General features: G+C 36.1%; 1 protein-coding gene and 1 long non-coding RNA gene across 2 annotated transcripts in view; one reads left to right on the plus strand and one right to left on the minus strand.

Annotated features, from left to right (window-relative positions):
* The window catches only part of CTNNA3 (catenin alpha 3), a 1,821,585-nt gene that overhangs the window by 1,341,662 nt on the left and 460,487 nt on the right, over window positions 1–19,436 (plus strand). Inside the window, exon 12 of the mRNA XM_054522537.2 lies at window positions 468–668. Within this exon, the coding sequence (XP_054378512.1) occupies window positions 468–668 (201 nt within the window). The remainder of the gene's footprint in view (window positions 1–467; window positions 669–19,436) is intronic.
* On the minus strand, window positions 7,047–17,936 carry LOC129048284 (uncharacterized). Its single transcript, XR_008510513.1, has 4 exons — window positions 17,807–17,936; window positions 17,328–17,384; window positions 9,123–9,214; window positions 7,047–7,762 (listed from the first exon to the last, which is right to left on the minus strand). It is a non-coding gene; the product is annotated as an uncharacterized LOC129048284 (long non-coding RNA).

Raw genomic sequence — 19,436 nt, forward strand, 5'->3', positions numbered from 1 at the left:
AGACACTCTTCAGAGTATGCAACTTTCTCTGGAATTCATTTGTTTAAATCCATCTTTTAAAAGACTTATGTATATATAAGTTGTATAATCTGTATAATATTGCTTTCATTCACATGTAGCATTTCATCATCACATATTTTATTTTCATTTTAATCTAGAAACTGTCTTTAATTTCCACCTCTATGTCACTCTAAAATCTAATCTACTGGAACTAGAATCTAAAATAATATGCAGTCAATACAAATTTCTCTTAAAAAGGTAATATGTTATATTTCATGGATTTTGCAATTAAAGAGTAAAGGGATGTAAGCAAAATATGTCTCCAATTTTTTTGTAATTCTCAAAGTCTTCCATTTCCAATGTGCACTCTATCTGAAGTCAGAAGTTAACATAATTATAATATGCTAGATTTGTATGATTTTAAACACAGACACACACAAAAACTAATTTGATTCATTTACTTACAGAAAGCCATATCTTGGAAGATGTCAACAAGTGTATCATAGCCTTAAGAGACCAGGATGTGGATAATTTAGACCGTGCTGCGGGTGCTATCAGAGGCCGGGCAGCAAGAGTTGCTCATATCGTCACGGGTGAAATGGACAGCTACGAGCCAGGGGCTTACACGGAAGGTGTAATGAGAAATGTTAACTTCCTTACAAGTACTGGTAAGTCAGTTGCCAATAACAGCTGCAATATTTCTCTTATTTGAATCTACATAGCTATGAATATTCATACATGTGGGAAAGATTCTAGTCTGTGTTGCTTCTTTTGACATACATTGCTATACAGTGCTTGCACACTCTGGTTATGCGATTTGAAATTTATCTCTGAGAAGTAAATATATTCATTGGTGAAAAGAGGTCTTCTATAAATATATTCATTATATAAATTACCCACAGGCCTTAGTCAAAAACCACTTAGAATGTTTATTAATGCCTTATCTGTTAGGAGATATAATTAGGCTGATATGGTATTAAGTATGTGATAATCACCAAACCCTCTGTTAACTGTATCATTGATATCCCTAAGTTTTTGTTTACATTACTTAAACATAGCAAGTCTGTCCTATGTTTCCAGAGAAATGCTCTTACCTTCATCTGCAGTCTGTTTGCAAAACAGCAATTTGTTCTTGCACATAATCTTCTTTGATTGCATAAGAAATATGGAACCAGTATTTTGTGTTGGTTGCAGCACTCAAGTTTGTATTTTCGAAAAATCAGCCAGCAAGTGCTTAGTTCTTGAATCTCTCAGTAAAATGGCGTTTTAACACTATTGTTAACCTTTCTCCAAGAAACTTACAGAAGTGTCTGAATTCATATGGATTCAAAAACAGTGAGGACAATCAACTATTTTTATAAGTCATGATAGCAGAACTCCTTCCTGGGAAAACCCTTTGTGAATCTGTGAAATCCTCAGGTTAGATTTTTTACTATTGCCTCCTCACACTAGGGTGATGGTGCATCTGTGATTCCTAACATATTTGAAGTTCCAACCTTAAGTCATCGATCCTAGAGAATCATTTTTCATGTTATGCATATGGAATATGAAATTTGATATGTACATTGTTTAGCCAAAAGAGTAGAAGGGACAAGGATGAGTCATTTTTTAAATTTTTCTTTTTTATTTGAAGCCATTCCTTGAAATGAATTAAGAGAAATAAACCAACAGTTGAATAATATTCACTAGAGACTAGGTCTGAAGCACTGTGCGGCAAGGCAAGCTTAGCAAGGTTTGCAGGGAATTGATGATCAGTTTTGCTGTTTTTCTAGCAAGTTGATAAACAAAATCATTGATGAATCTTGGTGTGTAGTTTTCTTATAATCTCTTTGAAATATTTCTAAAATAATGCAATGCTAACAATGTGGTAAGGAAAGATAAAACTCTTGATATTATCAAATTTATATTTCTATATCCACTCCTCAAAGTCACTGGTATCAATAGGGCACATAGTAGTTACTTTTTCAATAAGTTGTGGCAATATATTTACTTGTTTAAAAAGATGATTGTGCTCTGGTCATTCACTATCTCTTCCCTAACTAAATTTAAGCACTCCTTTCATGTTGGTCAAAATCAAGTACAGAGTTATCTGTGTCCCTGATTTTTTTCTACCTTCTGAGAATAGAATGTAAGTAAAAGAAGAATGTAACAGGAGTTTTTTTTTAGACAAATAAAAATTTCCTATCAGGAATTGATTAGGTAAAATCTAGGAGGACTAATATTTTGCCTCTGTCTCAGTTTTATAATCATGTTAGTCTTGTGAGCATTCTTTATGATCATAATTCTGTTTGAGGCACCAGGTTTACAGTCTTATGCCACTGTTCACAATCACTCTGAAATCAGAAAATAGTGAAACAAAGTTATTTACACACTTAATTGCAAGCTTATTAATACCTCTGATTTATAATAACCTTTCTAGATAGCTAATCCATATGGCTACATTATCACATTCAGAAAAGAAAAAAATCTTTTTCCTTCTAATTAGTTGTATATAATTTTAATTAAAATTGTCTAGATAAATTATGTCCTACAACCCAAATATAATGAATATAAAATAATCCTGGGTTATTATGTATAAACAGCATCTTATTATTAGCTTAACAGTATAGTTTATGACGTCCCAATTTTGTTATTTTAGTTACTCAGAAAAATTTTGGGGTATCTTTGAAAAAGCTTTCCATTTTTGTTTATGTCTAATTCCAAACTATTCTCCAAATAGCCTTCCTTGAAATTTATGAAAAGCATGCCTTACTAAAAGGAATTCTGAGCAACAAATTAGATGAGAAAGCTAATTAGATCAGTTTGATCTTAACCAAAGCTGAAAAATGTGAAAATTTTCTTTCCCATGGAGACATTGTCTATGAAAGATACTTCCCGCTACTCTGTCCTCCAGAATTTACTAACAGGAGATGTTCATCTTTGTTTGCATCTGCTTCACATCTTGGACTTATTATTTATAAATAATTACCAAATTAAATAATTGGAAATATCATGTTTTGTGTTATGAGGCCTTAATAGTTTACTTTTTAGCATGTGAACAGTAATATCTGTGGACTGTCTTTCTCTGTGTTTCCTTTTCTTTTATACAGTCTTCAGGATCTAACCCTGCTTTCTGAAAATGACTTAATGAGGAGCTATAGTGAACTGTTGTTTATTACCGAGACTTTTCCATCTTTGCAAAGTTTGCCTTAAAGTATTGTCATAAATGATGAAATATAAGCCATACTTATCTAAATCACAAAGAATGTTTTTAGAACATAGCACCTTTGATTTTAATCAGACTTTGTAGCTCATTAGTACATTTTCAAAATTTGATAATCTTCTAAGTGTTTTCTCAGCGTTAAGCAGGGCTGACCTATTATATCTCAGGAATTTATATTGTTCACAAACTCTAGTGAAATGTAGTCAACATCTGGAATGCTACATTTCACCCAGATAGAAGCATAATATTGTAATCTTCATGTGAAATTCTTTATTACACTGCATTCATCCCTGTTACTAAGCTTCTCTTCCTGTCAGGAATTCTTAATAGAGAAGATAGAATATATTAGCTTTTTAAATAAATAATAAACCTTCTGGACTGTATTGTGAAGGCTTACAAATTATATTCTTAGTGTCAACTTCAGTTCTTTTGCACTATGTTGGGGAAAAGCCTAAACTGGAAGTGGACTGACATAGGACATTTTTGTGTGATTTATGAATGCTATAAAATTCAGGAATCAGCAGGCCCCAGAGCAGCTGTTGCAAACCTCCAACCCCCACCTAGTTTTACTGTTAGCCAGGCTCATGGACCAAAACATAACAGGCACATAAATGAATCTGACCAAGATATCCTGGTGGCATCCACTCTTGGCAACTGGCAGTGATGGCAAATACAGGTTCATTCATCAAGTATCTGATGAGGCCAAGACTGGAAAAGTGTGCATTCAGAATTCCCACCTTCTTAGAATGAACAAGTGCCATATAGTTAAATTTTTTTTTTTGTCTCAAAGGAAAATGAGACAGTTGAAAGAAATTTTGAGCCAATAAATTTTTCTAAAATTTTTTTGTAAATTGTTTACTCCAGTTTAAGCAACAGATAGAGTTTTAAGACATATTTCATTTAAAACTTAGTTTGAAAAAATTTTAATAGCAGTTGGTAACCCCTATCAATTCCCCTTCATTTAATATAGTTTACATATACATATCTTGCATTTTGTAGCTTGATTAAAACATGCTACTTTTTTTTTTTTTTTGCATTGCAGCTCTGTCCTAAAACCTTAAATAGTTATAAAAACTAAAGGTTTTAGTTCTAGCACTCCAGCAGTGTTTGAAATAGTTGAATAGTTATAAAACTATATTCAACTATAAACAGTTGAATAGTTATAAAACTATATTCAACTATAAACAGTTGAATAGTTATAAAACTATATTCAACTATAAACAGTTGAATAGTTATAAAACTATATTCAACTATAAACAGTTGAATAGTTATAAAACTATATTCAACTATAAACAGTTGAATAGTTATAAAACTATATTCAACTATAAACAGTTGAATAGTTATAAAACTATATTCAACTATAAACAGTTGAATAGTTATAAAACTATATTCAACTATAAATAGTTGAATAGTTACAAAAACTAAGGGTTTTAGTCCTCTGCAGTCCAGCAGTGTTTGAAAATTAGTAGTCTACATACTAGGTATGACTCAAAGAATTTTTATGTGGCCAGTGGAGTTTTCACCAACATAATTTTCACGGGAATTGGCTGGAGCTTAGTGGTGTCCTCTTTTTCACTGAGCCTTGGCCATGGTCTCTAATATGCCATAGTCTCTTCCATTCTCTCTCCTTATAGCCCCAGTCTTCTTCACTCAATTTACCTTCTTGAACTCTGGAGGAATTTGATTTCACCTAAAATTTTATTTCTAACTTTTTTTTTTTTTTCTTCTGATGTGGGCCAAAAGGCACCTTCCACAACACTTAAGTTAATACTTCCACAATGGCGGGGACATGACAAGATTATTAACTGCCATCACTCTCTTTTTAAATATCTCTACCCCTTGTTTCTCACATCAAATTCTATGCATATTTCCAGAAAGAGCTTATATTCATGTCCTCTAGAAACCTTTGGCAATAATGAATTCTTTCTGTTCTCGTGAACTGTAGCTCTTAAGGGACGTGCCACTCAATTACATCATCCCAGACAAGTATATGCTCTTGATGAACTCCTCAGATATACTGTCATAAAAATGGCTTTTCTGGCCTGGGTGTGGTGGCTCACACCTGTAATCCGAGCACTTTTGGAGGCCAAGGCGGGCGGATCATGAGGTCAGGAGTTCAAGACCAGCCTGGCCAACATGGTGAAACCCCGTCTCCAGAAAAAATACAAAAAAATTAGATGGGCATTGTAGCATGTGCCTGTAATCCCAGCTACTTGGGAGGCTGAGGCAGGAGAATTGCTTGAACCCAGGAGGCAGAGGTTGCAGTGAGCCGAGATCCTGCCACTGCATTCCAGCAGGGGTGACAGAGTGAGACTCCGTCTCAAAAAAAAAAAAAAAGGCTTTTCTTTCAAAATGGAATATGAGCTACAGGAGAAAAAGACACTCATATTATTTCCCTTTGAATCTTTCCCAGGGCCTACCATTGTGTCGTATGTTAGAATTAAAAAGAAAAAAAAATCAAAACCCAAAACGAAACCTCTTGAATTGAGCTTTTAAGGCTTTGCTAATTCTATCCCTGCAGTTGGAATGATTGCCTTTTCTTCTGTACTGCCCTCGTAAAATCTAATCATTCTAAACACTTTCTCAAATGCCACCACCTTTGCAAAGGAGCTTTTGATTCCCTTTCAGTTAGAATTAATTGCTCCATTATCTGTATTACTATGAGCTTGTCCTCTAGTTAATGTTTATTTCACTTTGCCTTTGATCATACTCAGCCATTTACATACAGGTTTCTCCCACTAGATTGTAATGTCCTTAAAGACAGACACCACACTTTCTTTATTTTTATTTTCCCCGGTAGCATCTACACATAGCAGAGGGGCCCAATGATCAATGATCACCAAGTCCTTCTCCAAAATTTAAATTTAAAATATACTGCAAGATTACACTGTTATACAGTCTAGTTAAGCAGGAGAATAGGTAAACAACCCCTGGAAACAGTGGGCTGTGTCAAAGGATGGGGCAGAGAAAAGATTAAGAAAGTGATTCATTACTGTCCAGAGTTAGATCTTAGCCACTTCCAGAAAACTTGGGGTCAGATTTTTAAAAGGTTCTTTAGCAAGCTTTTGAACAACAGATCATGAATATTGTGTATTCAATTACTTACAAGAACCATCACTGAACTACGTCTGTTGAAAGATCCGACTGAACCTAATTTCACTAATGCTTCCAGCAAATCCCTGTAAGGGATAGTAACTGTGCTTTCACATTTGGGAACCATTGTTGGCAAATTTCCTCCCCTTTTAGCAGTCTGAACAGGCTTTCAAATTATATCTTTTCTGCCTTTTGGATTAAACGTTAATATAACTCTTTTTTTTTTTTTAACACAATTAGAGAGCATTAACAAGAGGTTTCTGTCTGCAGATCACTTGGCTAACCTGGATAACTGTGTGTCTTCGTGTTGATAATTCTAAAGTTGGAAATTAAATTACAACTCAGCCTCTCTAAAGAAGAGTAAGATCTCATGACTGTGGAAGTGCTTCTGTTCCCATAGGAGTGTGGGACCTTAGGTAACATTATGAGCTGAAGAAAGTAGCTGTTAGAACTTCTGAGAGGAAAAACCTATTTTCTGTCCAAGGAAGACTGGATTTATATAGGACCCAGATCTAGTTAAGAGACTAAGGATCCAGTTAAAGAACTAAAATAAGAATGGCAAGATTCTTATCTTGCCATTTTAAGTAAATGAACATACAAACTTGTCAGAAAAAAGAAAGTGCTATAAAAACTGCAGTCTTCAATATGTATTGTGTGATGCAAAATCTTTTCTGACCTTTTTGACATGGTACATGGAGTAATCTAAAGTGACACTGTTGGTATAGCTTTATTTTTTAAAAAATAATATATTCTGACACATTGGTAGAAATTTTATTGTTAAACGAGGAATAATATAAAGGGCTTAAGAGTGGATATTAAAGAATCATAAAGAGGGGTTGAAATACTGCCATATCTGAAAAATGTAAAATATGTAACTGATGTGGTTTGTCTGTGTCCCCACCCAAATCTCATTTTGAACTGTAATTCTCGTAATCCTCATGTGTCAAGGGAGGGACCCAGTGGGAGGTAATTGAATCATGGGGGTGATTTCCCCTATGCTGTTCTTGTGACAGTGAGTGAGTTCTCACAAAATCTGATGGTTTTATAAGCATCTGGCATTTCCCTTTCGGGCACTCATTCTCTCTCCTGCCTCCCTGTGAAGAGGTGCCTTCTGCCATGATTATAAGTTTCCTGAGGCCTCCACAGCCACGTGGAACTATGAGTAAATTAAACCTCTTTTCTTTATAAATTAGCTAGTCTCAGGTATTTCTTCATATCAGTGTGAGACCAGTATGAGAATAGACCAATACAGTAACTTTGAGATTTTTGCTGATTGGTTAAGGACAGTGGAGATGAATTGGCATGGGCTGAAAGGAATGGAGAATTGGAAGATGAACCAGAGAATGGGAACATGCCGTGTGGTTATTCACTAGTGCAAAGATGTTCCAGAGGTCTTGTATCTTCTGTAACTCTAGAACGCCTGTGACCAGCCCCATATGGATCTTCTCCAGGGAAACAAGATATCATCTAGAAAGAGAAAGAGGTCATATCTTTCATTCTGATCCTACTTTCCCGTATTTCCATAAAATGACTAATTCAGATTTACTCTATGGATCTTTATGTGCTGAAGGCAATAGAAAAATAATTTATGTTTAAAAAGATTAGACATGAAGTATTAAGTATTAGTTTTGGTTCTGGGTTGCAAACAACTGAAATTAAGAATGGCTAAATTAGGCAGAAAAACACAGGAAGACTGGGGAACAAGAAGAAAAAACTGGCAGACTGCAAGGGACACTTCATATAGGAACCACAGTTAAAGTCATCCCAAAGAATAGCTTTTCGAAGTAACATTCCAGCCCCCTCTGAACATTTAATGCCACTAACGGTATCATAACATTATGACACTGGACCCCACAGCTGGTACATTTATTTGCTACCACATTTCAGATGGTTCTACCATTGGAATAAATGATAAAATATCCCTGCTTTTGCCTCACTTGCTTTAAACTCAACTTCCTGTGCCAGAAGCATTATCTTAGTAGAGTTTAAATCATGTGCCCACACCTTGGCTGTCAGCATGCATAGGAGTGAGTACCTGGCCTTTGAGCTTCTTTGCAGACAGTGCTCTGCCTCACACTAAGACTCTTATACTGGCATATTCCCTGCATAATAAAGGGCTTTGATGTCTGTTAGCAAAGGGGGAAGTTGGGGATGATGAGAAGCAGGAGAGGATGATTATCAACAAGGAAGCAAAAGGACCCAGAGAAAGGAAATTGAGGATTGATGCTGCCAACTTAATTGGACATCACTGGGACAATGGAACTACTTGCATCCATATTACGCAACCAAGACTATTGCCCTTCAGCAGCTTGTTGCAAAGCCAATTCTTTTAGATGGTTTATGAAACCTTTAAAACAAACATAAAAGTCTGCTTTATTTCTGGTAGATTTATTAAACAAGGTATTATGATATCACTCCAAATCTAGGTACATTCCAGGAAAGACATGCCATAGCAGAATTTATGATGTGAATATGATTCTATGGCCAAGACACTAGCTTCATAAAATAATGTTTGTTTTGCTATATGTGTAAAAGCATAAAGGAGTCTATGAAGGTTTTCAAAAAGGGGGAAAGTATACCCTTCAGTGATATACTGAGGTTTCTTCTTTCTTTAACTACAACGACAAAATTTAACAGGTCTGTATCCTAGTATTGTTCAAATGTAGATTGATACTGAATTGAACTTTATATTTTGTTTTAAATCCAACGGAATGGGTACTTTGACTTCATTAATTTTTAAGATTACTAAGTATGAGACATTCTTTGTAACAGCATAGACTAGTGTTTTCTAAGATCATAGTGTTTGAGGCTGGGCAGTGGTTCATACCTGTAATCCCAGCACTTTGGAAGGCTGAGGTGAGAGGACTGCTTGAACCCAGGTGTTCAAGATCAGCCTAGGCAACATAGTGAGACCCAGCTCTACAAGAGAAAAAAATAATAATTAAAAAATGTTAGCCAGGCATGGTGGTACACACCTTAGTCCCAAATACTTGGGAGGTTGAGGTGTGAGGATCACTTGAGCCCAGGAGTTTGAGGCTCCAGTGAGCTGTGAATGTGCCACTGCACTCCATCCTGGGGAACAGAGTGAGACCCTGTCTCTCAAAAAAATAAAATAAAATCATAATGTTTGCACAGCCACTGGGAAAAAGAAGTGGCTGCTCAAGGCCTGAGGGGATCAGGGGCTCTGCAGTTATCAAGCAGTTTTATCTCCTTGCCAGCTACCTTGAGAACTAAGGAGCTCAAGATCTGAAAGCTCCTCTCACTAACACACACCAATATGCCTCACCAGAGCTGTTAGGAGCTCTGTTCTAGACAGCTGTCTACTGGGTAACCCAACAGTTAAGTCTCTTTGAAAGAGAATTACTGTAAAATGTTTTATAAACCATAACATAGTGTATGTTTTTAAAAATGTAGACAAACTGGCAGAAGGCTTCTCTTTTCCGTTTCATCTCAAAAATCAGATTTATGAAACTAATGAAACTACTCCCTTCAGTTGTTACAAGTATCTATTTCATGTATGAATAGCCCGTAGCTGCAAAGACAGCTAATTTTACTTTTTTAGGGGTCTTTATATATAGCCAGAAAAGTCTGATTGTATATTTATTGATGTGAGCTGATAAAACTTTTATATACTCATCCGTAAAACTAAATTCGAGGTTCAGGGTCACTAAGGCTGGAGAATAAACCAAGATATTATGTCCCTTAGATTTTCTTTCCTCTAGTTTGGGAGAGAACATAAACCATGTGAATTTGAGTGTGTAAATCAGATTGCATTTCCCCTGGTGGTAAGTAATTGGTGCAGGCAGCAGAACTTAATTGACAATAGCTTTAGCCATTTCATCCCCACCCTCTTCCCAACTATGTCTTTCATGCCAATTTTTATGTGATTCCTCAGATGTAGTCCTGGTTGGGTGGGGGTGGTTACAATGGATATAATTATATTGCCACGTTTTCAAGACAAGAGCAAGTTTAGTAAATGAAGAATTAAGCATTTCTTAGGTGAGCAGTACCTATAGCTGTTGCCGAAATAAGGTATATTGCATTTATGCTATCAGACTTCATGGACGTAAAAGCAAATGCTGAAAGGGCATATTGTTGCTAAGAAAAAAACAAATTAGCAGGCCAACATTTGCAAATGACAATGTTGTCTACAAGCTTTATTAATAGATGTGAATATTTTATTCAGTGAGATCAATTAATTGTTTATCATGCATGGGTATATTCTATTTAGCTCTCTTTCACTTGGGAAAAAACTATATGTAACTAATCTACACCTTGTGCACATGTACCCTAAAGCTTAAAGTATAATAAAAAAACAAAAAAACTATAAACAGTAGATATCATAAGATTATCAATGAAGAAAGATTGCTTGACTAAAGGTGGAAAGGATATTTTAAAGATAGCCACAACTGGAAGAACAATTCTGAGAGTAGAACAAGTGGACATAGATCAGGTGTCCAGTTAACCAGCTCAGGGAGGATAGAAGTAGTTCAAATAAAGCCAAGGAGACTTTAGGCAGCTGGAAAGCCGTTTCCACTGTGTGCCAAGCCACGATTTCTGCTGACATATATTTTCACTTCACAAATCAAAATTTCTAGCTCATGGTAATTTACAGCTTCCTCTTTCATCAATTACCAAAAGAAAGTATTACTGCTTAACAATACTACACAGCAGCCTAAGGACCTGGGAAGAGATTTCTTCTCCTGAAATTAGTAACCCAGTGCTATCTTGCAAAATGTAATATATTCTGGTGATCATCCACCATTTAATTTTACTGTCTGCCAAAATCTGTAGCAGTTAAAGTTAAATGAACAATTTATATTATAAAATTCCTCTGCTGATATAGGGATTTTTAAAGGTATCATTTATTATAAACACTGCTGGCAGTATTTCTTTAAGATTCCAGATATTCTAAAGTCTAGTGTTGATTGTAGGTTATAGTAATTTAAGAAAGGTTATACACATTCCATTACCACATGCCTCAAAATGCTTATGTAAAAATAGGAATTAAAGTATGGATGTTGATAAAACATGAAATTATTTTTGAGGGAAGAAGAAGTAAGTTAAAATATTGTACTTCTCTTGCCATCTCCCCTATGTTATTTATTTATATATCCTTTAATAGCTACTTCTGTTTGTAAATCGGTATCAATGTTTTTCCATTATTTGCATTTATTAATGTATTTGCCGTATCTCCACAATTACAATCAGATAACTTTGAGTCAAGGTACTAACAATGTTTTGTTTTGTCTTTTCCATCTATTTAGGAAGCTAACACAAAAGTAAACTGAAAAGATATAACTACGCAGTCCCAGTCTAACATCCCGTTAAAATAACAGTAAAGGAACACAAAAGGGAATAAACTCATAATGGCAAATGCATGGGTATAGGATTATCATAGGGAAAAAAAAAAAGATCCAGAAGATAGAAAGCAGCTGGAAACATGGAGATAGATGAAAGAGAGTAGCAAAAGCCTCTATCTAAACTGTGCACAGGAGGGCTCTGCTGAGGAGCTGTGAGTTCCTGCTTGACTGTTGTTAGACTTCTTATCACAACACTGAGTTCTGCAAGGCAATGAAGCAATGGCTTCATGTTCATGAGAAAATTAATATGATCTTAGAATACTATATTTATCCAAATTATGTGGCCAAATAAAAACCTTTTTGTGTGCATAAGAACTCAGAAATGTAACTTGTGTAGATCCTCTGGAGAAATGACTTGAAAATGTGCTCAAACTAAACAAGAGATGAGAAAAACAGAAATAGGAAGACATGGAATGCTGAAATAGTGATGCTAACCCAGAGATGTAATGAATAAAATGACAAGTTGGCAGATGCCCAGCAGATCCAGAAGGCAATGGATCCAAACGAGAATACAAAGTCAGTGGGCTCCCAGAAAATAATAATAATAATAATAATAATAAATCTAAAAGAAGCCTTAAAAAGATTCAGAAAAACAGAATCACTAAATTAGTCACATGATAAAGAAAGCAATTCGCTATCCTTTGTAAAATGCATTACTCTACCAGTCCCCACCCAGGAGGCTTAGAATATCATGAATCTAACTATATGACCCCAAAATTTTAAAATTTGGCTTCCACTGCTATCAGCTTATGCTTAACTTTTTGTATTTGTTAATTTCGTATATCTATCATGTCTTTTGTCATTGTTAAGAAACCAGATTTTACAGTCCCACCAACAGTGTAAAAGTGTTCCTATTTCTCCACATCCTCTCCAGCACCTGTTGTTTCCTGACTTTTTAATGATTGCCATTCTAACTGGTGTGAGATGGTATCTCATTGTGGTTTTGATTTGCATTTCTCTGATAGCCAGTGATGGTGAGCATTTTTTCATGTGTTTTTTGGCTGCATCAATGTCTTCTTTTGAGAAGTGTCTGTTCATGTCCTTCGCCCACTTTTTGATGGGGTTGTTTGTTTTTTTCTTGTAAATTTGTTGGAGTTCATTGTAGATTCTGGATATTAGCCCTTTGTCAGATGAGTAGGTTGCGAAAATTTTCTCCCATTTTGTAGGTTGCCTGTTCACTCTGATGGTAGTTTCTTTTGCTGTGCAGAAGCTCTTGAGTTTAATTAGATCCCATTTGTCAATTTTGGCTTTTGTTGCCATTGCTTTTAGTGTTTTAGACATGAAGTCCTTGCCCATGCCTATGTCCTGAATGGTAATGCCTAGGTTTTCTTCTAGGGTTTTTATGGTTTTAGGTCTAACATTTAAGTCTTTAATCCATCTTGAATTGATTTTTGTATAAGGTGTAAGGAAGGGATCCAGTTTCAGCTTTCTACATATGGCTAGCCAGTTTTCAGGGACTGTAAACTAGTTCAACCCTTGTGGAAGTCAGTGTGGCGATTCCTCAGGGATCTAGAACTAGAAATTCCATTCGACCCAGCCATCCCATTACTGGGTATATACCCAAAGGACTATAAATCATGCTGCTATAAAGACACATGCACACGTATGTTTATTGCGGCATTATTCACAATAGCAAAGACTTGGAACCAACCCAAATGTCCAACAATGATAGACTGGATTAAGAAAATGTGGCACATATACACCATGGAATACTATGCAGCCATAAAAAATGATGAGTTCACGTCCTTTGTAGGGACATGGATGAAATTGGAAATCATCATTCTCAGTAAACTATCACAAGAACAAAAAACCAAACACCGCATATTCTCACTCATAGGTGGGAATTGAACAATGAGAACACATGGACACAGGAAGGGGAACATCACACTCTGGGGACTGTTGTGGGGTGGGGGGAGGGGGGAGGGATAGCATTGGGAGATATACCTAATGCTAGATGACGAGTTGGTGGGTGCAGCGCACCAGCATGGCACATGTATACATATGTAACTTACCTGCACATTGCGCACATGTACCATAAAACCTAAAGTATAATAATAATAATAATAATAATAAAAAAAAAAAAAAAGAAACCAGATTTTAGTGTCACATGGCAAATGTCTGTTATGCTGGTTTTGAATATCTATTACATATATTAAAGATATGTACGTATGTGCATATGTGTCTATATATTTACAATATTATATAGAAATATATGTATTATACATAATGTTGTAACTATGTATAGTATGTATTATATATATAACATGTCAATGATTGATTTCTTTTGTTTTAAATGATCATTTGGAAAAGAGTTATCTTACAGCTGGGCTGAAACTCTCCGTGATTACCTGGAGGTCTGACACTGACTTTTGGCCACAATAAGAAGGCGTGAACTAGTTTATATTTATAATACATTGTTTAAGTTTGAAATCACCTTGTTAGTACCAAGAGCCAGCTTGTTTACATTGTTTAGGGGTGTGTAGATTGATGGCTTACGCATGGGCTAACCAGTTACATAGCATGGCTTGGCTATGTGATCAGTGGGACGTATATCCTGAAGATTCATAATTCAGAGATGAAGCACATCCTGTGTGACAGAGAAGGGACTCTAGGTAGGTGTGCAAGTCTCCCTGGCCCGGGTGTGTGGGCTGCACATTCTTTCTTCTGCTATGTTGCATTTCTTACATTGAATAAGTCTTCTCTGAGTAGTTTCCATAGAATTTTGCAAAACCTTTCAATTATCCAACACCGTCTGTAACTGTTGTAGTTATAACTCATTTATTCTATTTAAAAAACCCACTGAAGATACTGGAACACACACACACAAAGACACACACACACACATCTACCTTAATCATACAGAGTTAAGCAAGTGGTTGCATTAGGTTTTGTTGCTAACTGCTCTGTTTTTATTTACTTTTTAAAAGGTGCTCAGTAAGCTTTTATAATTAGACCATCTCAGTTCGTTCAGGCTGCCATAACAAAATATCTTAGTCTGGGCAAGCTATAAACAACAGAAATTTATTGCTCACAGTTCTGGAGCTGGGGAAATTCAAGATCAAGGCACCAGCAGATTCAATGTCTGGTGAGGATGCATACCTCATAGATGATGTGTTCTAAGTGGTGGAAAGGACAAACAAGCTTCCTCAAGCCTCTTTTAAAAAGGCACTAATAACTGTTCATGAAGGCAGAACCATCATGACCTTCATCTTTTAAAGGCCCTACCACTTAATACTATTGCATTGGTGAATAGGTTTTAACATATGAATTTTGGGGGAACACATATGTAGACAACAGCATAGAATTTGTGCAGTCAGAATTGCTGAATCATGCTTTTTTTCTCAGAGAAATTTCCAAGCTCAAAACCCTTAGTGACTAAAGATTTATTTCGTTTAACTTACAAATTACACCTAACTGACATGCATATTATATGTCATTAGTTAATGGGCAAATCTTTCTCATGAGTACTGACTCAGCCTTTTATGGCCTTTCCTGCAACAGTGTGAGCTGTCCACCAAATTACAGCTTCCTTACTCTGCCTCCTTAAAAACTGAGAACTGCAACAGACATTATCCTCTCCATATTAGTTGTTTATGCTGCATAGCAAATCTCCCTAAAATTTAGCAAATTAAGACAACAAACATTTACTGTCTCATAATTTCTGACAGTCATGAACCTGGGAGCAGCTAAGCTAGGTGGTGTCGGTCAGGGTCTCCTGTGAGGTTGTATTCACACTGTTGGCCAGAGCTGCAGTCATCTAAGTCTCACCTGAGGCTAAAGAATCTGCTTCCAAGCTTATTAATATGTTTTTGTTGGCAGGCGGCTTCAGTTCCTCACTAAATGGGCACCTCTGTATGCTGCCTATATGTTTTCACATCATGGCACCTCAGTGTGAATGATCCAGATGAGAGAAAGAGAGAGAGAGAGAGAGAGAGAGAGCCTAAGATGCAAGCCAGCATCTTTGTATAACCCAACTTCTAAAGTGGCATACCATCACTTTTGCTGTATTCAGTTTGTTAGAAGCAAGTAGGGCATGAATACCAGGAGGCAGATATCACTGGACCATGTTACAGGCTGCCTACTACAACTTCTAAATGGCTTATACTCTGGATATGCTTCATATGGTCCCGTGTCACCAAATAGACTATACATTTTTTATTTATTGTACTTTAAGTTCTGGGTTACATGTGCAGAAGGTGCAGTTTTGTTACATAGGTATACACATGCCCTGGTGGTTTGCTGCACTCATCAACCCAACACTTACATTAGGTATTTCTACTAATGTTATCCCTCCCCTAGTCCCCCCACCCCCTGAGAGGTCCTGGTGTGTGATGTTCCCCTCCCGGTGTCCATGTGTTCTCATTGTTCAACTCCCACTTATGAATGAGAACATGCAGTGTTTGGTTTTCTGATCTTATGATAGTTTGCTGAGAATGATGGTTTCCAGCTTCATCCATGTCTCTGAAAAGGACATGAACTCATCCTTTTTTATGACTGTGTAGTATTCCATGGTGTATATGTGCCACATTTTCTTAATCCAGTCTATCATTGATGGACATTTGGGTTGGTTCCAAGAGACTACACGTTTTTAGTGCACATATCTCTTATACCCCTCCCTGTTTTCTCGCCTGACATTTAATATTGGAAACATTAGCAAAGGACCTGACATACAGTAAATGTATATATTAAATGGATGAATAATACAATGCACATCTTACCAGGGATCCTTAATAGAGTTGATTATTGATAGTATGGAATACTGTGGAAGAGGAAATCCTCTCCATTGCTAATTCATGCAACATGGTTTTATTATTTTAGAGACATAGAGGACTGTAACCATTGCCGTAAGTATCATTTTATGTGCCATGGTCATGTGGAGAAATCATTACAGAGGAAATATGGAAAAGCAAAATTCTAGATTTAGGTTTACTGTGATATAATTGTGAAAATCCCTTAAACTCTATGGGCCCCATATCTTTAAGTGCTAAAAGAGAGTTAACTAGGAGATCTTCAATGTTCCTCAGTACATCATTTTACTTAAACCTTTAAGAAATAAATTTAAGAGTCATTTGTCTACAATGCATTAATTTATTTGCTATTTGGCTGTTTTCAAATTCTCAAAATTCTACATCTTTTTAATAACCAAAGAAAAAATGTCCAAAATATAAAATAACCAAAGAAAAAATGTCCAAAATATAAAAAAGCGTTGTTTTTAATTTTTTAAAAAGATTTCTGCCAATCTTGTATATTTTTCCTTCTGGAGAACTAGATGTTTTGTCGATGTAATTTTTTTATTCAATAATTTTTTTTAAAAATTGAGATGGGATCTCACTGTGTTGCCAAAGTTGGTCTCAAACTCCTGGGCTCAAGTGATCCTCCCACCTCAGCCTCCCAAAGTTCTGGGATACCAGTCATGAGCCAGTGCAACTGGACATTTTGTCCATATTTTAAATGATTTTATTGTTGTTTTTGCTATTGTTCTAATGGTTGTAAATTAATTATTTGCTATATATATATGTATATGTAACAAGAACAATTTGTCAGGTTTGTCAAAAGAAAGAGTAGTACATAAAGACTAAGCAATTTAGTTTCTTGCGGTTTAGTAGGCAAATAATATTTGTAGATATTAAAACCAAAAGCTACATTATAATTTTAGCTCTAATACTTACCAACAATAAGTGATCTTAGGCAAATTACTTAACCAGTCTAAGCCTTAGTTCTGTCATCTGTAAAACAAGGGCAATAAAACTTATCTCTTAGAGGTTTTGTGATAATTTCCATTAAACAGTATATATAGATCTCTTGAAATGCCTGCTGCATAGTCTTAGTTCTATAAATAGCAAGTTATTAACATTATTGTTGTTATTATTGGATTGGAATATAGTAAAACAACACTTGGTTAGATTTCATGTGATTTACCTTCTGAATGAAGTGGAAATATGTTAGTGTGCAATATATAAAACGTAAATCACAGAAAACAACAATACTGAGATTTGTATTTTCTTCTCACAAAATTTTATATCTGGGGCTGTTTTCACTTCCCCTAATATGTTTTTAATTATTTTTATTATAATCTAGTGTCTTAGTTTGGGCTGCTATAACAAATTAAATGGAGTAGTGGCTTAAACAATAGAGATTTATTTCTCACAGTCTCTGGAGGCTGAAAGTCCCAGATCAGGGTGCCAGCATCATCAGCATCTGGTGAGGGCCCTCCTTCTGGCCTGCAAACAGCTGCCTTCTTGCTATCTTTACATGATGGAGAGCAGAAAGAGAAAGGAAGCAAGTTATCTAATGTCTCTCCTTATAAGGGCACTAATCCCATTATGAGGGCTCCACCTTTATGACCTAATTACCTCTCAAAGGCCCCATCTCCAAATACCATCACATTAGGGATTAGGGTTTTAACATGCATTTGAGAGGGACACAAACATCCAGTCCACAGCATCTAGGTTCACCAGTTTTGTGTCCTTTCTTCAAACTAAAATTATTTTGAAGAGAAGACACTTTTAACAATTCAAATGATAAGCAGCGAACGATATAGCAAAGGAGATTTTTTTGGCCTAATGTTTAGCAGCTTCATTCTATTGTTGAAATGTATCGCTATTACACATGCTTAAGGAATACAATGGTAGAAGAAACAGTGTATTTTATACCAAAAGAAAAATAGTGAAAGACTAAGTCATCTGATCTACGTTTATAATGAAGGAATTTATTTAAAGATGTTTTCCTTTTCAGAAATGGTCATTTTCTTAGAGAATTAAAAAGATATCAAGAACATCTAATTAATAGTTATCTTAATGACAGATGACAGTTTAATTAAATATGAAAAGCAAATTTGAAAGCATCTTAGTCTGTAAAGCTACTTCATGTATAAAAAATAAACATTTGAGAGAACTCTCAGAGCAAAGCTATCTGAGGGATTCTTTAAAGCTTCCAATTTATCAAATTACCTTTTTTTTGTGGGGCGGGGAAGAAGTCTCACTCTGTTGCCTAGGGTGGAGTGCAATGGCAGGATCTCAGCTCACTGCAACCTCCGTCTCCCACATTCAAGTGATTCTCCCACCTCAACCTCCTGAGTAGCTGGGACTACTGGCATGCGCCACCACGCCCGGCTAATTTTTTGTATTTTTTATTAGAGATAGGGTTTCAGCATGTTGGCCAGGCTGGTCTCAAACTCCTGATCTCAAGTGATCCTCCTGCCTTGGCCTCCCAAAGTGCTGGGATTACAGGCATGCGCCACCGCACCTGGCCTATCAAATTACCTTTTAATAATTTTGTGGGCTGGGCAGGGTGGCTCACGCTTTTAATCCCAGCACTTTGGGAGGCCGAGGTGGGAGGATCATGAGGTTAGGAGGTTGAGACCATCCTGCCCAACATGGTGAAACCCCGTCTCTCCTAAAATACAGAAAATTAGCCAGGCATGGTGGTGCACACCTGTAGTCCCAGCTACTTGGGAGGCTGAGGCAGGAAAATCGCTTGAACCCGGAAGGCGGAGGTTGCTGTGAGCTGAGATCGCACAATTGCACTCCAGCCTGGTGACAGAGCAAGACTCCGTCTCAAAAAAAAAAAAAAAAAAAAAAAAAAAATTGTGTATGAACCTCTGTGATACTTGCTGGAAAATATCACCAGTTTGAGCAAAACCAGTGATTTCTAACTTTTAGTGAAAGCTGCATGTGTCACAAATCTTTTCTGATATTACAAAAGCTAATAAACTCTCACTCAGAAGTATTCTCTCAATGCATTGGTGGGGTACGATTTAACACTTCATTAAAGAAAGA

The sequence above is a fragment of the Pongo abelii genome, chromosome 8 (genome assembly GCF_028885655.2).
Source record: "Pongo abelii isolate AG06213 chromosome 8, NHGRI_mPonAbe1-v2.0_pri, whole genome shotgun sequence".
In the NCBI taxonomy this organism is placed as follows: domain Eukaryota; kingdom Metazoa; phylum Chordata; class Mammalia; order Primates; family Hominidae; genus Pongo; species Pongo abelii.